The 26,139-nt window shown below is 38.0% G+C and overlaps 1 protein-coding gene across 1 annotated transcript in view; it reads right to left on the bottom strand.

The window, feature by feature from the left end:
• Window positions 1–26,139, bottom strand: part of SLC6A3 (solute carrier family 6 member 3) — an 881,868-nt gene that overhangs the window by 468,874 nt on the left and 386,855 nt on the right. The window contains exon 7 of the mRNA XM_044065141.1: window positions 9,216–9,319. Coding sequence (XP_043921076.1) covers window positions 9,216–9,319 — 104 coding nt within the window. The remainder of the gene's footprint in view (window positions 1–9,215; window positions 9,320–26,139) is intronic.

The following is a 26,139-nucleotide window of genomic DNA, read 5'->3' as shown; positions in this document are numbered from 1 at the left end:
AAAAGTATCTCCCAAATATGAGAAGGAATCTACACAGGAGTAGAAGCCGATTATAATTTTACATACTTTACTCACCTTACTAGTTTCCCCAACATCTTTCATTTGGTTTTAATCTGGTACACACCACATACCTCGACCTGGAAAACGTTTTTGACACAATTCGCACTGAGGCATAGTAGAAAAGTTAAATAAACTGGGAATAAACCCCTATGTCACCCATTTGATCGCCGGTTGATTGCCAGCTGGCTCACAGATAGGATGCAGATAATCAAAATATGTGAAGTTACCTTCACAAAGGGACCATTCACCAGTGGATTCCCCAAGGGTTCTGAGCTAAGAAATCTCCTGTTTGGCATCTACTTTTCTGAAGTAAGACCAATACCAAAGGTCTCTGGCTGATTTAGTTTGCAGATGACTGCAAGCTAGGCGCAGTGATTGAATCCTCAAATGACATAGCCATCCAGCAGGAAAGTTTGTCCCAGATAAATAACTAGTGACAAAAACATGGACTGAAACTAAATACCAAAAAAATGCATTACTGAATCCTTTTGGAAGTCATCTACCCCCAAGGAACTACAACATTGATAATATGCCCATAAGAGTTGAACCAGTTGTTTGGGATTTGGGAACTTATGACAATGACCAATATGTGTCCATTGTTGTAAGAAAGTCCTTCTGTATTGCGCAGCTTATAAACAAAGGGATTGTGTCTAGATCTAGGGATGCTATTTCTCCCCTTAACTCAGTCCTCATTAGGCCAATAACTTAATATAATGCCCCTTTGGGTTACCATGAATGTTGTCAACAGTTGCTTTTTTCAAAAAAATGCTAGGGTTGATAGAGACTGTTGACAGTTAAGACAGTCAAACATCTGATATCTTGAAGTGCCGTAGTGAGTGGAGAGTGGGAGGGGGGTAAGAGTGTGTACACAAGTGTTTTAGTGTTAGGATAATGGTTAGGTAAGGGTACAGAAGTGTGTTTGCATGTGAGCATGGGTTTTAGAGTTAGGGTCAGGGATAGGTAAGGGGTTAGATCTTATTTTTGCAGTGTGTGGTGCACGTTTGTGTCCATGAGTATGTCTTGTGTAGTGGCAGTGATATGGAAATAATTTTTTGAAGGTACGGTGTGGGATTAGAGGTTGGGGAGGGAAAGAGCTACGGTTAGAGTTAGAGTTAGCACACATTACTGAGGGAATGCAGGGGGGAGGACATTTATCCATGGAACAATTACTTGTTTTCTGGTAGTAACTTAAATATTAAAAAATGTTACTTTGCAGTTTAGACTTGATGAAGTGCAAGAAGATGATGCTAAAAATGCATGCAGGGTCTATATGAAACTGTTGATAATACTGTGAAAGTTAGAGATGAGAGAACTTAAGGAATGGAGGGTGGAGATTGGAAGATGTTTTGAAATGTGAAAAAAAGAACATGGTGAAACACTTGCTAAGTATTATTTTTGTTGCTGGTCATAGACATACATACTATGCTTGCCAGACTAAATCATATTTCTTTTGTGGGGAATTTTCTCATTTAATTAATGATTATGACAAGATACAATGTAATCAGTGTGGGGAGAAAGCAAATACAGTGAGAAGGTATGTGCCTGAGTGCAGGTTGTGTAAAACAAAGGGACACTTTTGGATAGACTGTCAAGAGCAAATAGTAAATAATGAAAAAAGAAGGGGAAAGGAGGGAAAATATACATGAGTAAGGACAGCAAGAGGCTATGAACAAGGTGAAGAAGAAACTGTAGAAGAAGAAAAAGATATGGAGGGGAGAGAGAATGCATACAGGAAAAGAGGTCAGGAGAAGGCAATGATATTAATAAGTTTTGGAAGCATTAGCCAGTACAAATTCTGATTCTGGGGGTCAAGGATTATTTGAACATAAACCCAGGAAAAATTTCAACTGGAAAAAGAGTAAAATAAGAAAATAAAAATTAAAAAATATTTTCCCTAAAATTAAAAAGGAAAAGTAACATTTTAGAGTACTTTCCGTAAAGGTGAATAGTATTATTACCACTGTATGAAGGATAGGGATACTGGAATGTTGTGCTAAATGTGATGTGGACGTTATTCTGTTAGAGGATATAAAATTACTAATAAATGAAGAAAGACTACAAACAGAAATATTGTGGGTGGGAAAAAAGTTATGGAACTTAAGAAGTGAATGCTGTTCTGGAGTGGCTGTAATATGTAAAAACAGTAAAAATACTATATGTAATATTGTTAAGGATGGGAAGGTTAGCTGCTGTGGATGTGAGGTGAAGAACATGTTTATAGAATTATATCATTATATGTATATATAACTGGCAAGAAAAGAAAGAATCTGCTTCATTATATATTACACTATTGGGTGGTTAACATGAAAATTATAACTGCAGGGGACTTTAAATGTGGTTTAAAGGGAAAGTGATAACATGTGGTAAATTAGCTGTGTGGAACAAAAGTCAATGGACTTAAACAAGGGGGGGTGCTTGGATGTGTAACTGATTATTTTGTATTATCAGAAGGTTTCGGGATAGCAGATTGTGATAGAGTTGTGAAGGGTTTTTCAGACCATTTAACAATATGGATGGAGGTGACAGAAGAACGGGAATATATTAAAATAGGAAAGAAAATAAAAAAGAATAACTGAGAAATTATAGGATGAAACTGGAGAGTGGGAAGTATTACAGTTACGGAAGGAACATATAACCATGAAGGACTTCTATAAAACTGGTCTGTATGATGGAGTAAATTTAAAAAGTAGCATAAAAATGTTTTTTTTTTTTCAATGGAAGGATGATATAAGAAAGGAAAAGAAAGTGAAATATGGGAAAATGTATAGAAATTGCATTATAGAATTTAGACAATAGTACAAAAGAGCATTATGATATGGAAAAAATATATAAAAGAAATCAAGAAAAAATAAGTAGTGTTTATGCAGAGATAGTATTTACAAGTGGGAAAGGAGGAGGTATCTGAATATTTGGGTAAAACAATAAAGGGAATTATTAGTATAACGAGGGAAATGAAATATGTAAAAGGAGAGGTAAAAAGAACAGAAGGCAAAATTATAGGTGTTGTAGTACATCACGTAGAAAATATGTATAAGGCTAAAAAGAAGAAAAATAAGGGAGAATGCAAAGTTAAAAAATTTCCACGAGTTAAAGAAGAAGTATAAATAGAAACTACTGTTAGTGAACTGGATGAAGTACTTAGGAAAGTAAATGTTGATTCAGTATCAGGCCAGATGGTATAGGGTGAGGAATGTACAAAAACATTAATGGAAAGGAAAAGACAGCACGTTTTGAACATACTGAATGAATGGCTGAAGGAAGGGTTTGTTTATAAAGAGTTTTATAGTGGGATATTAACATTTTTTGAAAGAAAGATGGGAAGAATGAAATAAAAAATTAGATACTCATCACACTAAATAACATATATTATTATTTTTTATGAGAATAATACCGACACGAACGGAAAAAAGAATGAGGGATATTACGGAAGAAACTATATATGGAAAAAGGAGGATGTAAAACTTATGGTAGGTGCTATTAGCAGGGCATTTGATGCAGTAGGACATGATATGTTGCGGGATGTTATGGCGAAACGTGGAATAGGTAACAGAATTAGGAGAATCTGTATGTTAACATCTCAAAATACTAGAGTGAGAGCGTTAGTGAATGGGTGGCTTTGCAAATAAATATGCGTGAAGCGTGGTATAAGACAAAAGGGTGTCCCATGAGTGGAATATTGTTTGCATTAGTGATGAATGTGATAGTGAGTGACGCTTATAAACATGAAAAATGCTAGATAAGTAATATCAATAGAGGAGGCAATACCGTTGGTTCTGACATATGCAGATGACATAGTTATAATTGCTAAGAGCAAACTATGGATGAGGGAAGTCTTGGTTTGCCTGAACGGATGTTTAAAGAAAATGGGGGTGACCATGAATAAAGACACAAGTAAGAGTTTGGGTAATGTGGGGAAATTTGCGGGGGTGTATTTTTTCAGTGAAACAAGTAGCTTTGCTAGGGATAACATTTGGAAAAAACTATGTAGTCATGATGCAATGGGAGGGTTTGATAAAAGAAATGAAAAAAAATGTGTCTTCTGTGGAGGAAGTGTAGATTAGCATTCAGGAAAAAGGTTTATCTGGTGAATTCTGTATTGACTGGAAAATATGTCAAATGTTTATACAGTCCCTGAAAAATGTGAAAAGGAAATTGTGAAACTGATGCTTTCTCTCATATGGGGTTCAAGATTTTGTTTGTCTTTTCAGCTTTTCCTGGTTATGGGTCGCCACAGCGGAACTAAAAGGAGGTTTTGTATGTGAATGAAGATGAACAGGTTTGGAGTTACTAAATCAAGCTGTTTATTCTGTTTAAAATTGCATAGAGTTTTAAAGTGGGTACAGGAAAAGAATGAGACATTAATAGTTAGAATGTTTAAACATAAGTATAAAAAGTTCTAGGAGATGAGCATAAGAAAAAGAAACAAATAATATATAAATGAAAAAAACAAAAATTACCAAGAAAAAATACTAAGACGGAAAATAAAAACTGATATAGACAAAGAAGGATGTAGTATAGTATTATTATTATGTAAATCAATGGGAAATGTACCAGAATAAGTGATTAAAGTAACGAAAAAGTGGTGTGCCAAGTAGAGTGTCAGGATTTTCTAAGGAGACAGATAATAAATAAAAGAGCAACAGCAAAGAGGAATATATCATATAGAAGAAAAATGAAAGAGTGTTTTCATTTTGAGGAGAGGAAGAGACAACAGAGTATGTTTTTTGAAATGTAAAAGAGTGTTGAAACTCTGGAAACTCTGGGAAAAGTTGTGTGAAGAAAATATTTTGAGCATATTAATTACAGAATATATATATGAATATAATTATGTATGGATATTATAAGAAAAAGAAAAAAGAATATGTGAGAGGGGTAAATAAGAATTTGTTTTATGTAATATAGGTTGTTTGAAACAAAAGACTGAATGACATTTTGTTTAATGAGAAAGAGATTTTGGCAGATATATTATGAAAAATTAAAATATGGTTGTGAAGGAAGGAGTGGGGGGTCAATTATGGAAAAATAACACTGAGGACATAATAAGAAAAATGGTACATAGTAACAAAAAATGTGTGTATATATGTGCTTGTATGTACGTTTTATAAATATGCAAATAATATTTTTATGTTGTTTTAAATAAAGGACCCCTGCTCTCATTGATAAGTGCAGTGAAGTCTTCCATCTCAGCTACCACCAAATCAACCAGATGGGGTCTCAGTGTATTGTCTCATGCAAAGGATGGCACACTCAGGAGTGCAGCACCCTCCCTTATGCTGCTCTGCAGTGTCAGGAATCAATCTATCTGGTATGGGAATAGAACCCGCAGCCTTCTACAGCAAAGGTGAATATGGTATCTGCTGCACATATATAGAGCTGTGTGTGTGTGTGTGTGTGTGTGTGTGTATTATATATATATATATATATATATATATATACACACATATATATATATATATATATATATATATATATATATATATATATATATAGCTATCTATATGTACATATGTATGTGTGCATATATATATATATATATATATATATATATATATATATATATGAATCTACTTTTAAATACCCAAATTTCATAATCATGAAGACCAAAATACCAAAAACCAGAATGCCGAAACCTTAAAATACTGAAACTTCAAAAGACTAGACGCTGAAAATACTGAAAGTTCAGAATGCCAAGTGTTAGAAGAATGTTATTGATAATACTGTAGGAAATCCATATTTACTGTTTGTAAATGCTGTTTCTTTGTTTAAATTTGCATGGGAAGTATGTGAACAAATATGGTGAACGTTTTGTACACTCCAGGCAGTACTGGATGTGTGTACCATTGAATAAGGTAAGAAAAAGATATATTCCCTTTTCCCCACTGTAGTGTGATCTCAGAGTTGGTATATATAATCGGCGGGGTATGGAGGGCACAGCTCCCCATGTTGGTGGTGTGAAGGGTGTAGCCCCTACTTAGGTTGGTTTTAGATAGTCTAGTTTGAAAGGTAGGTGAGTAGTTATTTAATTTTTCCAAAGAGTTCTTGTTTGTGTTTTGAAGTGTACAGTGCTGTTTTTTTTTGTATAGTAACTTGGGTGTAGGGAGTTGTATGTGAGGTTTGCACGTTTGAATTCGGTATTTTGAGCGTCAGTCTTTTGAAGTTTCAGTATTTTAAGTTTTCAGCATTCCGGTCTCAGTATTTTCAGTATTTTGGTCTTTGTGATTATGAAATTTCAGTATTTAAAAGTAGATCCATATATATATATATATATATATATATATATATATTCTTGGTGCCTGTTGTGTGGATTCTTATGTTCTTTTACAGGATGGTCTGGTATCCTTCCTTCCTCTCACATTGTATGCAATATGTAAATTGGTGAATTTGTGGTACCCTAAACTGCCTGTATATTTATAAGCATATGAGTGTGTGTGGGTGTGTTTCTGTGTGTGTGTGTTTTGGAACAGACTGGCATCCACTCAGAATTAATTTCTATGCTATATGACCATTATTTACTCAGATGTACACAGGACAAAAGTTTCACTCTAGTAAGCCCACCATTTAAAACTGCTGTAGGTGAGACAGCCTTTTCTATACTGAGATCTGGTACATGGAACCACCAGCCTACAGAGATAAAAAAATCTAGAAACCATTGAAAGCTTCAAAGATGCAGTTAAAGAGCATCCCTTTACTGAATCTTCCTGCAGCTTCTACCATGACAATTGTTAGGTAACTTATCATCCTACATCATGTATACTAGAAAACGTTTAATAAACTTTTCTCAGCCTCTTAATGTGGCATCTTATAAGCAAATATTTCACATGCATATAAAGGTTTATGTACTATATGTATGATTGCATTGTATTTTATCCACATTTCAGTTTCTATTTTGTAGATGTCATTTTTAATGCACTCTGACTGGATATTTTAATGTTACCCTACTTGCATTCAATGTTGCTATATTCTGAAATTTGAAATATACTTATTTTGTATGTAATATTGTTAACTGAAAGACTGTAATGTATTTTCTGCTCTTTGACTCCAAGTCATGGTTGATCAAAAGGTCAATAGACTGGTCAAAACTTATCCGGTTAACAAATAGTAGATTAAATCAGTGCAGTATAACAGTATTGCATCTAGATCACATTATAAAATAATGACTGCATGCTTTCTTTGGGAACACGACCAGGTTGGTCTCATCTTACCTACAGCAGTCAGTGACTCAGTAACATACTTAAGCTGTTTAACCAGCAATTATAACTAGCATTGTAATTTTATTTGTACTACCATTCAGCATGTTCCTTTTTTCACATATTCATCTGTTTTTGAACTATAGTAAGGCATTTCTAGCTAGTCATGTCAACTAATAATCTGAACAATTACTTATGATTAAATCAGTGCAGTATATGAGTACTGTTATCATTTACCAGTCTGTATCTAGATCACATTACAAAATAATAGGCAATTGTGTTTGTGCACTATTTTCTGATTTAGCAGGGATAAGCCTGTGTTGAATAAATATGATATATTGCCTTCTGTCACTCTACATGAGTGCCATATTCTAAATTAGCCAGTCCTCCCTATGTTCCATGATGTGTATCACTGCTGTTGTCACGGTTTTGTCAGAGTTGTCCAGCACATTGCAAAATATTGCAGTCCATCTCCTTTCAAATAATCCTCTTTCACCCACCATCATTTTAGATGCATTCAACATGGCTTTTTGTTTAAAACTGAATTTTGGGGGTTCTTCTAATGTGTGGCTAGTCTATTAGAACATTAATGAATATTCTCTAAATCCAACTAGCTATATCACTTCTTCGTCATTTTATTACATAATATATTATGCTTTTGGTTCTTTATCTTGTAAAAAATGTGTCTCATAGGGTTTTTTACTAAAAAGTGCTTTAGTATAAATTTCATAGTGTAACATCTGCAGTGATTCATGATTCCAACATGTTTTTTTTCCTAAACAGGTAAAAACAATAAACCAGAAGTATCTTTTTTTTGGTCCCCTAAGATGTCATCTTTACTGGCCCAGACTTTAGTGCCCCATATCCATCAGCTATTGTCCTACTCCCCATTGGACTTACTTTGGCATTGCTACGACCAGCTGTGGATTTTAATGGCATTCTGGAAGCTCCGTTCATCTGTGCTTCCATCCGTGTTTTTCCCTTTCCATGCCCACCATGTCTGTTGATTGTATCCAAGGGCAACTCCCCTCTTTGGACCATGCCTGCAATTAAAGAACTTCACTGCTACTGTAACAGTTACCTGAACCAGCAATCGAACCTTGGACAGCAGGGCTATAGTCCGAGTTTTATCGCTCTATGCCACTGGAGTGGCTCAAAGCCAAATTATCTTAAGAATAAAATGTACCAGGGCTTTATGATAATAGTTAAAATGATCAAAGCTCAGTTTCTGGTAGATCATCAACATTTGGGGGTGGGGCAGAGCCTCCCTCACCCCATGCAAGCTTTTAATCAGTACTAAGGTTGCTGCACTTTGGGAAAATGCAAATTGCTCAGTGTTTATATCCCAGAGTATATTATAGCATTTCGTGAGATTTGTTCTTACTGTATGCACAACAAATACAAGCTACCAATGCTTTGTTCAACAACTGAATTTTCAAAGAAAAACTTATTTGGGAATATCACTGTTCGAATTATGCAATCTAGTTTTATCTAACTAGGTTTCCTCAATAAAATTATACAAATTTCAATATGTACATGTCTTTATTCGGGAATATCACTGTTTGAATTATGCAATCTAGTTTTATCTAACTAGGTTTCCTCAATAAAATTATACAACTTTCAATATGTACATGTCTTTATTCTGTGCTTGCAAGCCTTGCCACCTGCATGCACCCACTTGCCAGAGCAGGATAGTTTCAAATGATATTTCTCTAGTAATAATTTGAACAAACAGTAGTAATAAATAATCACGTATTCCTGTCTCTCAGATATGATTTATTTGAAATATAGTAAGGTGTTTCTAGGCAGTCAGATCAGCTAATAAGCTAATGGTCTTACTGATTATTTTTGTTCCTGAAATCAGTTATGGTATCACTTTTTAAATTTCTTTTACCACTCTACTCTCAGCAGATGAGTAAGGAGCTATTATGAAGAAGCAAAGAAACCCAAAGAGAGTTCAAAGCTTACCTATAGCAGTTGTTGGAAAATTTATTATAACTGGAAAACGCTATTAGCACACCAAATCCAACACCAAGGGAGAAGCAGATCTGAGTGGCAGCATCTATCCAGACCTACAAACAAATTCCAGACACGCACAAAAGAAAAGAAAGAAAGAAAGAGAAAAGGGAGAAACTGTCATTAGAGATAATTGCAGGAAACTCATTCAGCAAAAAGATGAAAGACTTCAGTTGAATGCAAGGTAATTTTGCAAATTGCTGCTGCATGCATGTTTTCCAATCTAATTTTTAGATTATTTCTTTGAGTTGCAATGTTAGGTGCAATGACAAAAAATGTGCTACAGATTGTTAACGTTTCTTATTGGAGCATCCTGGCCTCTTCAGTTCATTGTGCAGGAATAATGTTTTGATAAACATGACAAATCAGTTGGTAATTAGGAATAAAAAACATATGTACCATGATTTGATTTCGAACTGTAAGTGTCAAAGGTATCAGAAAATAGCACTGTTACAGCTATTATTTAAAGTGAATGTAATTGGCAGCCGCTGAAACCTGTGTATATTGGGTGTGACATGCCCACCACGGAAAATTAATGACAATGAAGTAAAATACAGGGCATATGTTTTTTTCACTCTTTATGTAAAATGCATGTGAAAGAAACTAAGGTAATATAAAATATCGATAACTGGTCGAAGAACAAGTCCATGCAAACTAATGAGGGGGATATCCAAATGTGGCATCCTGAACTGATCTCCCCTCCAGAGATACTGTATAACAAACACATTTACATCACATATTTCAAATAATTCTTCAGTTACAGCACATTGCAGTGGTTTTGTTGCTCTCAGAAAAACATTAACCTTAGATATTGCCAGCTTAGCTAAAGTACTGCTCAAGGGAAAACTGTAAGACTTGTTAATAATAGATCATGTTCATGAGATACTGTTATAAACTTGACTATTGCTACTTTCAGCTTTAGAGTAACTTGTATGTTTTTTTCAGCAGTGTGGGTCAGTTACAGATACTCTGTATCTCTCAGCTGTTTGAATCAGCTTTAGTCAGAAAGAGCAAACAGAAGCCCACTCTACCTGAGGTAGTACCTAGCATGTCACTGAAGAATATATGCTTTCCATGGATATGTGCAAAGCAAAGTATGAATGTAGTCACAGATCTCTACTAATGTAAAAAGTACATCTTCACCACTTTTTTCTTTGTACCATTATTGAAACCAGAAACTTATAGTAAAGAGCTACTTTGTGAAGTGTTGTTTCACTGATAGCAGAGCTGCATATTAATAGGAGTGCTGTTTCTAATGTGTACAAGTGAGTGCTGTAACACGAGAGGTTTACAGCAGCACAAGTCACATGGACTGAGACACGTACACAGTTACTGTGCATGCACATTTATACATATGCACACAGACACACACACACACACACACACACACACACACACACACACACACACACACACACACACACACACACACACACACACAAACACACACACACAAGCACACACAGACACACACACACACACACACACACACACACACACACACACACACACACACACACATATGCAAGCAGAAGTACCCATACACACACACAGACACACACACACACACACACACACACACACCTATGCAACTACAAGCATGTCACACACACACACACACACACACACACACACACACACACACACAAAGTAAATGCACTAAAGCCTGAAAGAATGTAAAGCTTTCAATAGTATTTGTATAAAATCTGTACAACTTGACATTCTACATGCCTGAATACATAAGGCAGACTAAATGGTAACCAGAGTGGGCATCGCTGATATCTTTGAGAATATTACTGCATATTCTCGTTATGCAGTGTCTTTTTATTTATTTATTTATTGAAGCTATTTGCTATGTTTTCTGGAAGACTTTTTCTTTTCTTTTTTGATATTCATGAAGAAGAGTTTATTGGGTAAATAAAACTCTGCTGTTTGTTTAGCATAATACTATGACTGCATGTGACACGAAGTGTGACTTTGTGGACATTATCTCATCTCAAAGCACATGTAGTTGAACAATCACCTATTTAACATGAGAAAACAACTGACTAAATGCTGCCTGTATACATAAAAGAAAAATACACATAATTTTCAGATTTTAACCTCTACATCAGAAAATGTCTGTTTTAGGAGACTACTCGTCTCTAAGTATGTTGCGTAGAGATTTATTTTGTAGACTTTAGTTTACACAGTTTTAGATGTTCTGGGCTCTTTAATCCATAATGTTGTTGAGAGATGCTTAAAGAGAAACAGATAGCTAAGTACACTGAATGTGCCTGGCTTCACTTTTGCCCTCTATTGCTGAATACATAGTTTTTACACTACAAGAGGTATCCTTTCGTAGCTGTAAGTGCAGGCTGCCATATACAAGAGACAGCGATATAGTGATCTGCATCATTAGGGCAGAAATTAACAAATGTGACCATCCAAAGACTCATCAAAACAAATAAAAGATTTCAGAGTAACCTACTTGGATCATACCTCTCAACCTCTTAATGTAAGAAATATGGACACAGCCTGACAAAATGGGGGGACAAGGGCCCAAAAATAGGGCAAAATTTTAAATATTGCTCTTATAAACTTAGATAGTCGCTAAAGTAACAGGGTTTATATTAACATACATTTTCTGGGGGACTTGAAGTCTAAAACTCAAATGTATGTCATTATTTGGTGATTCAGATCCTCAGAGCATCCCCATGATTTGCCAGAAAATCCTACATTTTATGAGGAAAGGACCAAAAATATAAGGCAAAAATCTGGATATTCTGTGCAAATCTGGACAGTTAAGAGGTATGACTCGGATACAAGCCATGGTATCATATGTCAGTGGCCAGTTTTTGTCACAAGACAGATACACTTTAACCTCTTATATGGCTCTTTGTCACACATAAGGTACTCTCACTGCTGAGTTAGCATCAACAGAGAAGATTATTTTTTCATCAAGCAGGAACCATAGGTATCTGACAGCTAGAGCTGTTTGTTATAATGGTTTCATCAGATGAGGTTAAAGAAACCTTGCCTTACTATTTGATATCTGCAAAGTAGAAGAGGCTTCAACATGTCACTTTTTACTCGAATTTTCATACATTCATAGGTTCATGGGTTGGTACTAGGCTATCGGCCCTAGGGCCTATACAAGCCTAGCCATAACAATTCCCTGGATATTTCTTCCCACAATATTTACTTCCCTTTACCCCTGTCTAGTAGTGCGACTGATGTGATCCCCGGGGTGAATTTCCTATCTCCCATCCAATCGTCAAGGTTCCTTTTGAAGAGGGCCAAGGAGGTGCTCTGCTTGACATGTATGGGCAGTCTATTCCAGAGCATGGGGAGTCTCTGGGTAAGGAACCTATCCCTCCAGCATGTTTTGTTCATTGTGATGACAAGGTTTAGATTCCTGGAGCATGTGGCTCTGAGGAATTTGGATTTCTTTAAGTGGAGCATGTCCAACAGCTCAGGGTTTGACATGGCCTTGTATGTTAAGCAGAGATCGCCTCTGAGTAGACGATATGCCACAGAGTATAGCTGGAGTTTTTTAGACGGTCAGCATGGGGCATCTGCTTTAGGCCTGTGATTCTTTTAGTGAGGTATTTCTGTGGCCTTTGCAGCTGTTGCAGATGTCTTGTGAGGTACATATCAAAACGGGGCATTGTACTCTATAATGGGTCTAATGAGGGATGAGTACAGTGGGACAGTGACCTCCTTTTTTCTGTATAAAAAGCCCTTAGTGATGAGGTGTGCCACATAGAAGGTTTCTTGACTGTTGTGGTGATGTGGTTATCGAAGGTGAGACCACTGTCCACCTGTGTCCCTAAGTCTCTCATCACACTTCCGGTGTTTAGTGTACTGCTACCTATGTGGTAATTCATGGGTACATGGCTTTTTCCATAGGGGATCACTATACATTTCTTGGCATTAAGCTTGAGCCCATGGCTCTGGCACCAAGCATCTGTTTCTGTAAGGCCCTTTTGTAGAATATCCACATCATTTGGGGATTCAGTAATGGCTCCCAGTTTGCAGTCATCTGCGAACTTTGTTAGCCAAAGTCCCTTAGTGTTGGCCTGTACTTCAGAGAAGTAAATGCCAAACAAGAGCGGTCCCAGAACTGTACCCTAAAGTACTCCACTTGTCACTTGTCTGGAGATGGATTTTGAGTCGGCTACTTTTACAGTCTGGGTTCCATCAGTAAGCCAGTTGGCAACCCATCGAGTGACGTAGGGATTTATGCCCAGCTTAATAAGTTTATCTATAATTCCAGAGTGGGGGATGGTGTCAAAGGCCTTGGTGAGGTCCAGATAGGCTGTGTGGACCACCTTACCCTTGTTCACAGCTCTGGAGACTGATTTGAAGAAGTCGATCAGGTTCAGGAGACAAGATCGTCCCTTCACAAACCCAAACTGGGTGGGTTCCAGTGTTTGAAGGCTGCCAATGTCTTTGTTTATAAGTTCCATGATAATTTAATTCACCTACTAGTGTTTATCATTGAAAATTGCTGCTAATGCACTTGTTTCTAATAGTAAAGCAAAAGTGATGCAATGTGTGTGGTCTTTCCTCTTTTCCTTGTTGTTGTGTCACCATGGAATTAATATAGTTAAGCAAAGGGGATTCATGTTATTACATTTTTATCAGGCTGAAGCTCAGACCATTTTTTGTCCATCAAGCTTCAAATAATTGAAACTTAGGGACGTGTAGTACAGTCATTAAACAATAACCCCTGAAACATGTTCATGTGACAACTTGTAGTTGTCAATAAGCATGAACTTGTTCACCTTAAGTGCAGGACAATTTGACTTAAGCTAGTGGAGCAAGGCATGGATTACATTTTTTATTATAATGAGCAATAGTTAAGGTGAAGCTAGTATATGAAGCTAGTATATAGAACAGTAAAATAATCAGCATAATGAATCAGAAAATTATCCCCACACCTCTGTTGTATGCTGCAGACAAAATAATTTAACAAATCTGTATACAGAACCCTGCGTGTCTCCAGTTATAACTGATTCCTGATACCTTATTTCACTTACAGTGCCTAAAAATGGAAGCAGACCTGGAAACTGGTCAGAACCAATTAACAAAAATAGACTGTCAGAGCCATTTCATATAAACTAGTCTACATCATGCTATGATTTATTTAATTAGTTTATTTTATTTTAAAAAATAAGTAAACTGAATCACAAGAAATTATTTCAGCCATAGCCTGTTACAGTTAACAAAAAGAAGATTACAAACGGACACAGTTAAGGGCAGTACAAGCATTATGCATACAAAAAGAGCAACAAGAGACGGATAAGGGTCATATTCAGAAAGTGTGACTGTGAGAGGCAAGACTTACCCTGAGTGACCAAATGACAGTAGTAAAGGATAATGAGACAATCTAAAGTCACAGCTAAAACTAATTAACCACTTGATCTACCCCCGAAATGCCTGTGGCTACTTATTTGCGCTGAGATGTTATTTAGAGAATCCACTATAGCTACAGTTTTATGAGGGACATAGCAAAGATGTGAGGCAACATAAAGGATGGTATGCAGACTTTTAGATAGTCAACAGATTTGCAGCTGGTGCTAATACAATGCATGGGCCATTAGAGGACACAACCGTAGCAGCACCAGCAGTAACAAAAATACTGATCCATAGACATGCAAACTACTGAGGTCTTCCTCTTTGCTGCTAAAGATTTGTCTGAATTATATTCATTATGATCATGTAATCGAACCTACCTGTGATAGTCAGTTTACGTTACCACAGCCCTGTCTTTCTGAATCCCACCCAAGGTCTAAGCATTAGCAGTAAAATATAAGAAAGTCCAAAAAGCTACTTCTTTTGTGAATTTACAATAACTTTTCATATTGTTTAATACTGTTTGCAGTCTACAGCACTTGATTTCTGAGGTAAAAGTGATACTTTATGAAACTTGCCTAAAACCGGCCATACCCTACAATGAAATACTACCACCAGGATATAATATCATACGTAAAGATAGAATTGGTAAAAGAGGAGGAGGAGGCGTTGCCCTACTGTTTAAAAACCGCCTCTCCATAAATCATGTAGATGACCAAACACTAAACCTCGACAATGCTGAAGTTATATCTGCCACACTAAGCTTAAACGCTAGAAAACATATAAATATATATATATATATATATATATATATATATATATATATATATATATATATAGCGGTTCTCTATATACCTCCTGGGGATAACATACAAGCATTAGAAAACATACTACACCAGTGTAGTAGGGCATTACCACAGGAAACAATTATTATGGGTGATTTCAACATATACTAACTAGACAGTAACTCCCCAAACCCCAAAAACTCCATAAACCTGCATGGCTTCACACAGCTTATCCAGTCACCCACTAGGTTTAACAAACCATCCAACAAACAATCCTCACTAGATTGGATACTTGTAAATAGGCCAGCACTGTATTCCTATTCTGGCTGTCTACCAGATAGCCTCAGTGACCATTTCCCAACCTATTTACTCAGAAAACAAGCCAGTCCTCCCAAGCAAATAACATTTAAACAAATAAGGAACAAGAAACACCTGAACCCAGTTAACATTATAGGTATACTCAAATATTGCAATTGGACACCTCTAAAACTTCTACCACTACAAGAAGCAATTGATTACTTTAATTCTACTTGCCTTTCCATACTAAATTCTCAGGCACCCTCAAGAAATAAGCGTGTCAAATCAAAATATGCCCCATGGTTAACAAAAGAAACACATTCACTACTTAATCCATAGACAAGGCTTGGGTAACATGGAAAAAAATCTAAATCCCAACCCACTCTACAAAACTACCAGGAACTTAGAAATAAGGCAAAATGGCAAATCAAACAAGACAAATAAATTACTACTCAGCCATACAATCTAAACACTGTAATAACCCACAAAAATTCTGGTCAGCCATAAACAATATACATCTATCAGGTAAAGTCAGGACTCCCCTTCCTTCCAGTACTAACAGTTCTGACAATATTGCAATCAATTCAACAAATATTTACCAAAAGTATATTAGCAGTGTCCAACAATCAAAACCCCCTCACCTATTGCAGTTACCACAGTATCTCCCAATATTAAATTCTCCTTCTCCCTGAAACCTGTACCTACAGATACTATCAAAAGATTGCTTAGAAAACTAAAACAGTAGCTGCAGATAACTTACCTGCCGATTTCCTAAGATTAACAGAAGATGGTATAGCATATGCTATATAATTTCTTATCAATAGATCCATTGCAGAACAAGAAGTTCCTCCCATCTGGGAAACCTTCCACATAATACCCTCCACAAAGGTGGCTGTTCAACAGACTTCACTAACTACTGGCCAATAGCAATTTTATCTCCACTATCCAAAATTCTAGAGAGGGTCATTCACATACAAATTTCTGAATATCTACAGAACAGCAACTTATTCACCAACACCCAACATGGCTTTCGAGTATTCCATAGTACATCAACCGCTCTAATGACATTCACCAATACTGTCAACTACCACAGGAATAACAACAATTAAGTATCTTCTACTTTCTTGAACCTATTAAAAGCCTTTGATATGGTTTCCCATAGTAAGCTTCTAAGCACTCTCTCTCAGAGCTAGATTTTTGCCAAGCCACTTTGGCCTGGTTCCAGGATTACCTTACTGGACGCCAGCAAGCAGTCTCTTGGCAACAAACCTTATCTCCCCTTTTACCCGTAACACTAGGTGTTCCCCAACATTCAATCTTAGGTCCACTGCTATTTTCAAGATTTACTTATAACCTATTCACTTCAATCCCACAGGCATCTCTCATTCAATACACAGATGATTCAACAGTAGTCTGTGCAGCTCCCACTATCTAAGAGCTGCATAATTTAACACAACAATCTTTCTCAGCAGTGGAGACTTGGCTTACCAATGCCCAGCTAATTCTAAACCCTCAAAAAACAAGTTTTTGATCTTCCATCCCTCTAAACCTCTCACCAACCAACATTTTCAACATCATTTCTCCCCATCTCCACACACCAAACTATTAGGAGTCAAAATCAACTGCAACTTAAAATTTGACATGCACATCTCACAAACTGTCAAAAAAAGTACATAAAAACTAGGAACTTTGTATAAGAATAAACATTACTTCACAAAAAATACAAAAGCTTCTATTGCCCAATCCCACTAAATCTCTACTCTTCTGTATGCAGCTCCCATAGTTACAAATCTAAGAAAATCAGAGCTGGCAAAACTTGAATCCTGTTACAACAAAATTGCCAGGTTTGCCACAAACTCACCAGCCAGTGCTCACCACTGTACAGCACTCAGGGAACTCAACTGGCTAGAATTCCCCCTCCTTCTTCAGTACATCCATGGCCCATAATATACTATATGAACCTGAGAAAATACCCACTTTACAATCTCTTTTACAACCCTATGCTACCAACAGAACCCTACGATCCACTAATAAACACCACATAAAAATCAACCCATCCAAAAACCAAGCAGGAGATTCCCTCTTCTCAAATTATACTGGCAAAATCTGGAATGCATTACTAGGAAACATTACATCTATTTCAACACTATCCAAGTTTAAAATAGCACAAAAAATGACTTACTAAATAAATAGCCATGTCCTTGCTCTGCTCCAGACTAATATTCCTCTTCTAATGCTCTTACCCTTGCTCTCACTCCGACTGAATCACTTCCTTCTATCCATTCAGTCCTATACATCTCTGCACACTAACCTACATTATGGTAGTGCTAAAGTTATTTTCTGGACATTTCACTGGTCTCCATATTTATTACACAGATCCTCATACTGTGTGTTATCTTATTGATTTGAAATCCCTTGCATGTCAGTGTTTCTAGTTACTCACTCACAATTGTATAATTGATGAAATGCCTCATGACTCATTACTTTAACATGCTCTAATTTAGATAATTAAGTAATGTAGTTGTTACTTTGTATAGCTGAATTTATAAACTGTTTTAACCAGTCGGACCAAAGTTCTATTGTATTATGTATAATGCTGATTGATTTGTATGTCTGTATGATTGTTTTAATGTGGAGTTTTTCTCCCCAGGCCTCCGCTGAAAAAGGACATGTGTCCAGTCGGACTTTCCCGGTAAACAAATGTAAAATAAAATACTTGCTAAGGCATATCTTGCAGCAGGCATTAATGTATCCTTACTAGTAGTGTATTTGATTTAATTATTTAAGAAATAAGTGATTTTTGCATGTACAGAGATTACCATGCCTTTGTGCATGATGTGCAAGAGAAAACTGAAGACTGAATCAAAACCTTTGAGATGGTTAAACAGTTTGAATGATTCCAGAGCTGTTTCAACATGTCCACAAAATACCTAGGTGCCTGGCATATTTCAAGCCTGTTTTTAGTGCCAAATATTTTTTTTCATAGAATAAAGCTACATTTGGACTTCAGAACTTACTGTATTAGAATAATGAATAAAAATGTCTTCAGTATATAGCACCAAGTTGATGCTTGGTAAGGAACATGATACAGCAGTTATAAAAAAAGAAAATCATGAATACAAATGACCCAAAATCTGATGCTTTCCATTAGGGAACTCCTGGACATGACAGTCAATAATCCACATGGAGTTTATATAGCCCATCTAGTATGCAGTTTGAAAATGGACAAGATGGGGAATGATACCCTACAAGGGAACAAATGTTCTCCAATAGCGTATTAATGTATGAGGAGAGTCAGAAAAATAAAGTCCATGGCTTCATAGCAGGATATTAAACCACTTCAGAACACAAATTGTAAAAAAAAGAATTTATTCATTTATTTTATTTTATATTTGTTTACTGGGAAAGTCCAACTGGACACATGTCCATTTTCAGCATAGGCTGGGGGAGAAAAGCTCCAGGTTACAGACATATCAAAGTTAACAAACATTTCAATGTGACAGCATTCCTGTGAGTGCACAGAGATTAAGTTACAAAGGTTATACAGACATATAGTGACAATGATTACATGAATAACAAATCAACAAAGTAGTACAAGTATAATTGATTGAGAAGACCAGTTAAGTAAAGGTGTAATATATAGTACGATAAACTAACCAGTTAGCTTAATGCAGTTAATGATAGAATCGTTGTGAATTTGCATATTCTTACATGATGAATTGTAGGGATTTGAGGGAGGTGCTTACCTAGGAGAGTCACAAGAGCATAACCATGTGTTCATAAAGTGTGGCTTAAGGAGTTTTTTAAATTGTTTAGTAGAGAAGTTGGAGGTCAGTGGGGTTGGTAGCTTATTCCATATTTTAGACATAGTACCAGAGGGAGAAGAGAGACTTCCCGGTGTCATTATTGGTTTTGGTGATATTTAAAAGGTTTTGCTTACTGGAGTGTAAGGTTCTGTTTGTGGTATATGGTTGAATTAGATTTTGGAGAGCTGGGATTTTCTCACGTCATAGAATATATTGTGTGCAAAGGTTAGTTGATTAAATTGTAGCAACTGAGGAAGTTCAAGCCAGTTTAGCTGTTTGAGAGATGTACAGTGATGAGTCCAATATGGGCCTCTGTTGCAAACCTGGTTATTTTATTGTAACAATATTCCAGTTTGTTTAAGTCTGTCTTGTGCAGATTGGTTAGAACCGGGGAGGCATAGAGAAGGGTAGATAAGAGGTATGTCTGAGCTATTGTGGGTTTTGTGGGTTTTGTGAGAAACTGCTTGTTCCAATACAGGAGTCCTTGTTTCTTGTGCACTTTCTTGATAGTTTATGCTATGTGAGTATCAAATTTCAGGTTACTGTCAATTTTGACTCCAAGTAGTTTAGTCATAGGTTCATAGGTTCATAGGTTGGTACTAGGCTATCAGCCCTAGGGCCTATATAAGCCTAGCCATAACAATTCCCTGGCTGTTTCTTCCCACACTATTTACTTCCCTGGACCCCTGTCTAGCAGGGCAACTGACATGATCCCTGGGGTGAATTTCCTTTCTCCCATCCAATCGTCAAGGTTCCTTTTGAAGAGGGCCAGAGAGGCACTCTGCTTGACATGTATGGGCAATCTATTCCAGAGTCTGGGGAGTCTCTGGGTCAGGAACCTATACCTCCAGCATGTTTTGTTTATTGTGATGACAAGGGTTAGATCCCTGGAGCGTGTGGCTCTGAGGGATTGGGATTTCTTTAAGTGTAGCATGTCCAAAAGCTCTGGGTTTGACATGGCCTTGTATGTTAAGCAGAGATCGCCTCTGAGTAGATGATATGCGACAGAGTATAGCTGGAGTTTTTTAAGGCGGTCAGCATAGGGCATCTGCTTTAGGCCTGTGATTCTTTTAGTGAGGTATTTCTGCAGCCTTTCCAGTTGTTACAGATGTCTTGAGAGGTACATACCAAATGGGGCGTTGTATTCTACAATGGGTCTAATGAGGGATGAGTACAATGGGACAATGACCTCCTTTTTTCTGGATGAAAAGTCCTTAGTGATGAGGTGTGCCACATAGAAGGATTTCCTGACTGTTGTGGCGATGTGGTTATCAAAGGTGAGACCACTGTCCACCTGTGTCCCTAAGTCTCTTATCACACTTTCGGTGTTTAGTGTACTGCCACCTATATGGTAATTCACGGATACATGTTTTTTCCCAAAGGGGATAACTATGCATTTCTTGGCATTGAGCTTCAGCCCATGGCTCTGGCACCAAGCATCTGTTTCTGTAAGGACCTTTTGTAGAGTATCCACATCATTTGGGGATTCAGTAATGGCTCCCAGTTTGCAGTCATCTGCGAACTTTGTTAGCCAGAGTCCCTTAGTGTTGGCCTGTACTTCAGAGAAGTAGATGCCAAACAAGAGCGGTCCCAGGACTGAACCCTGATGTACTCCACTTGTCACTTGTCTGGAGCTGAATATGGAGTCGGCTACTTTTACAGTGTGGGTTCTATCAGTAAGCCAGTTAGCAATCCATTGGGTGACATAGGGATTAATGCCCAGTTTAGTAAGTTTATCTATGATTCCAGAGTGGGGGATGGTGTCAAAGGCCTTGGCAAGGTCTAGATAGGCTGTGTGGACCAATTTACCCTTGTCCATGGCTCTGGAGACTGATTCGAAGAAGTCAATCAGGTTCAGGAGACACGATCGGCCCTTCACGAACCTAAACTGGGTGGGGTCCAGTGTTTGAAGGTTGCCAATGTCTTTGTTTATAAGTTCCATGATAATACGCTCCATGGCCTTGCAGATAAGGCTTGTCAAACTGATGGGACGGTAGTTTCCGGGATCCAAGGTGGATCCCCCCTTGTGGAGTGGGATAACTGTAGCTGTACACCACTCAGTGGGCACAAAACCTGAGGTGAGGCTATGACTAAACATGACACTTAGGTGAGGTGCCAGTTCATATTGTAGTTCATGTAGTACACAGCCCGGGATGTCATCTGGTCCCATGGATGCTGTATTCTTAGCTTTGGAGAGTGCGTTTTTTACCTGTGTGGCCATTATTACCGGAATTTGGCAATCTTCCGGTATTGAGATGGGCCATTTAGGGGGGTGAGAGAGGGGTGAAGTTGGCACTGAATCGATCTGCCAGGATATTGGCAATATCCTTGGGATCAGTATATTTAATGCCATTCTGTTTTAGCTCAGAGCAGATCTGAGCATTGCCATTTAGATTCTTGACATAGCTATAGAATGCTATGTGGTTGTCTTTGGAATCCTTGGCAATTTTATTTTCGTAACTAGCTTTGGAGGATTTTATGAGGGATCTCAGTTTCTTACTGAGGCTTGTAAGGGAGTTTTTTTGCATCCTGGGATTTTCCTCTTTTCTGCAACAGTTTTTTTCCTTTTGTTGTAAAGTTTGTTTATGGCAGGGGACCACCAGATTGGCTTCCTTTTTTTGGATGAGAGCACCTTGGTTCTATTTGGGATGGCACGACTCATGCATGAGTGGATGTGCTCGTACAGTGCCTTAGTGTGGGATTCAGCTGTTGAACTTTCAGTTCCCGACCTCATGGGTGTCATGAAGTTTGTCACTTCTGACTTGAGTAGTATGAAGTTAGCTTTGGAGAAGTTTTTTATGGAGGTTTCCTTACTGGGGAGTGGGGGTGGGATGTGGATGTTAAGGGTGATTAGCTTATGGCCAGACCTGACCGACGAGGGGGTGACCATGGGTGTGGAGCATCGATTTTCCATGGTGGTAATGACCAGGTCTAGGATATTGGACCCCCTGGTGGGACTATGGATTAGTTGATCCAGGGCATTGGAATTTATGAATTCCAAGAACCGTTGGGCAAAGGTGTTGGTACAGGAGTAGTTTTCCCAGTTAATGGCAGGGTAGTTAATATCACCCAGTATTAGGGTGTTTGGTTCTATCTTAATATTTTCCAGAATGTTTAGAAAGGTGTAGTGAGAATCTTGGGGTATGGTGGGGGATCTACAATTTGGATTGCAGTCTTACCTAGTGTTAGTTGCACCTGTAGAATTTCAGACGCATTGTGTTGGGCAACTAGCCTGGTGATGTGAATATCCTTGGTGAATATTGACACTCCTCCACCTTTAGTGTTTCGGTCCTGGTTTGGTGGCCGAAAAGTGTGGTAAGAGTTGTAGCCTGGTATTGCAGTGGTGCTCTCTGGAGCCTTGAACCAGGTCTCAGTTACTGCACATATATCGATGTTCTCCATTTTTAGGAGTGCCTCGAGAGAGTGCATTTTGAGGTTTAGCCTTCTAGCATTGAGTAGCATTACCTTCAGATTTTGCATGCTTATACCTGTTACGGTGGTGGTTTTGTCCTTTGAACTTTGCCTAAAAAAGGCACTATAGGGGTTGCAAGAGCCTTAGCCAGTAACCTGAATCCCAGGGGCGACAAGTGCAGACCATCTCTGGCAAAGCATCGTGGTCTGTCAATCATGTCGTCCCAGGCAGACAGATACTGGATCCCCTTTGAATGACACCAGAAGCTTAGCCAATTGTTGAAGTCAATCATTTTGTCCTTATATTGTGGTATCATTCTGGGCGAAGGCAGGATGCTACTCAGGGCTAGGGTCATACCTGCCTGGGCCACATGATCCGAGAGCTCTTCCATGTCTCTTTTCATATAGTCCAGGGAGGTACGTCTCAAGTCATTCACTCCAACATGGACAATGACAGAGTCATATTTGTACTTGTTGTGGAGTGAATTGAGTGCATGCTTTATGTGGCGGATCCTGGCACCCGACAGGTAGCTAACTGTAATTTTCTCCTCGTTCAACCTGGTGAGAGGGACATCAGTGTGCCAGACTATAGAGTCACCTATGACTAAAGTGTTAGGTACATTGTCTTGCCTTAGGGGCTGTTGCTGGGTGGCACACTGGTGTTGTGAACTATGTGACACTTTGGTTGTGATTGGTGTTTGTTTGCGTTTCTGCTTCAGAGGTCCTTGTTGCTTGGGCAGGTTACAGTTAAGGGCCTCTGCATATGTGGATTTAGTGTTGCTATGTGTGGGTGTTGATGGTGTGGGTTTAGAAGGGCTATGTGTTGCTTGAGGTGTAATGTGGGTGTTAACCTTCTCCTCTTGACTGTCTAGCACAATCTTGGGTGGAGAGAGTTTTGCTTCCATTTTGGCTATGTAAGTGCATCTCTCACAGGTTGTAGTGTTGGGTGGTAGGAGCAGAGGGTTGTCTGTGTACATGAGGCAATTGTGGCATTGCCCCAGTATGCCCAGATTCACCAGGTGGACAGGAGAAATCACCGGAAGCTGACCCTTGGACATGCCTGGTTTGGTGCTTTTTTTTTTTTGTAAAGTACAGGAGCTGTTTTCCCTTACCTTAGCAAGGTACTTTGCAATTATAGGCTGTTTAGTGCCTACTATTAATTTCTCTTTATTAATAAGGAGAGTTGAGTGCTTGTATCAGTTTAAGCCTTCCTAGTGCTTTCCAACAGGTATTAGAGAAAGTGCTAGTCACAGGGATGCTTAAAGGTAAGATGAAAAAAAAAATGCACAATGCAGTGTGCACTAGAGAAGTTAGATGTGAAAGTAGGTAACTTAAGTTTTACCTGTTTAAAAAGTTAAGGTTTAGTGGAGAGTTACTATTTTTAAAACAGCAAGATGGATTGAAAGGGGTGGTCACTTTTGTATTCGGGTACTATGGAATACAGTAGGATGGCCAATAAATTTAAATTGTTGAGGGGGAGGGATTTCAAAAATTATGATTTTGTGATTACTCACACAAGCCAGTGAAAGTAGAGAGGAAATGAGATATATGGACAGCTTAACATAAGAGGCAGGCAACTAGAAAGACAGTGGTATTTAACAAGACAACTGTGACTAGGTGGGAGGGTGGGAAAAAAAATCTGCCTGACTCAGAAGAGAGAGAGCTGTGGTCTCTTTTGAAGTTTTAATATGCTGTTAAAGCAGAATGCAAGTAAAACACAAGGTAAAGAAAACAAACCACAGTATTCAAAATATAGAAAGGCAATAAATTAATACAAAATACAAAAAATAAAAGCAAACTAACCTTTCCTTCACAGCAAAGTGTAGCAGAGTCTGGATGAGCCTTTCTGGTAAAGCTCTGAAATGTTTTATATTACCTCTTAAATAGAAGGTTTAGTTCCTAGCTCCACCCCCCTCAGTTAACAAATGATTAACCTCAAGTAACCTCTTCTATCTTATGAATGAGTCCTTAATTGATCAGTTCTAATTTCTGCCTGACTCAGAAGAGAGAAAGAGATGTGGCCTCTTTTGAAGTTTTAATATGCTGTTAAAGCAGAATACAAGTAAAACACCAGGTAAAGAAAACAAACCACGGTATTCAAAATATAGAAAGGCAATAAATCAATACAAAATACAAAAAAATAAAAGCAAACTAACCTTTCCTTCACAGCAAAGTGTAGCAGAGTCTGGATGAGCCTTTCTGGTAAAGTCTGGGTTGTTGGGGTGACCACTGTTTCATTTTTAGACAAGATGTTAAAAGAGTGGTATGGTGGGGGGAATCTTGATGGGCTGAAGAGAGGTAGTTGTGTTTTGTTGGGGTTAAGAATGAGTTGGGAGTTTGTGAGCCATGTTTCAACAGATAGAAAGGAGTCTTGGGTTAAGGTGTGGAGGTCTTCTAGTGTAGGAGCTGCACATATTAGGATGGAGTCATCAGCATATTGTACTACTGAGGCATTTGGTGTGGAGGTAGAAAGCTGGTTAGTGAAGACAGAGAATAGTAATGGCCCAAGGATGGAGCCTTGAGGAACCCTTAAGGCAACTGGAAGAAGTGGAGAAAGCTGGTGTTGCCATTGGACTGCCTGCTGATGCCCTGATAGGTAGCGTTGGAACCATGCAATAGTGGAGGAACTAAGGTTTAGAATGGAGAGAATATTGATGAGTTTATTATGGTTACCCATATCAAAGGCTTTGGATAGGTCCAAAATTATGGGTATTAGCTAGTAGTTTGTTTTTGAGAAGGTAGTCCATTAGTTGGGTATGGACAACTCTCGCTAAGATTTTAGATAAGGGGGATAGAATGGCAATTGGGCAGTAATTAGTAAGTTCAGTGGCTTTACCTCCCTTGTGTAGTGGTAGATTATGGGAGGTTTATCAAACAAGAGGTACCTTGCTCTCTCATATTGATCTATTTATGAGTATGGCTACAGGACAGGCTAGTGCTTCAGCTACTAGCTGTAGGAATTCTGAGGGTAAGCTATCAGTGGCTAGGGTGGTTGGTTTGAATTTGTGCAGAAGTTCTGTAAAAGATTTGACAGATACTGAGTTTAAGTTAAAGTGGAAGGTGTTATTTTGAGAGTTGGTGGTATGTTGGGTTGTGGATTGACTGGAACAACTTGCATTACTTTGTGAGTCTGCAAGGGCTTGAATTGCTTCTGTGAAATATTTATTGAATTGGGTGGGAATGTTATCTGAATTGTTTGCTGTTGTTGGTGTGGGAGTAGCTGATTTATCTGGCTGT

The sequence above is a fragment of the Protopterus annectens genome, chromosome 3.part0, assembly GCF_019279795.1.
Source record: "Protopterus annectens isolate FY-2018-M chromosome 3.part0, PAN1.0, whole genome shotgun sequence".
NCBI lineage: Eukaryota > Metazoa > Chordata > Ceratodontiformes > Protopteridae > Protopterus > Protopterus annectens.
This window is presented reverse-complemented; position numbering and strand designations above follow the sequence as displayed.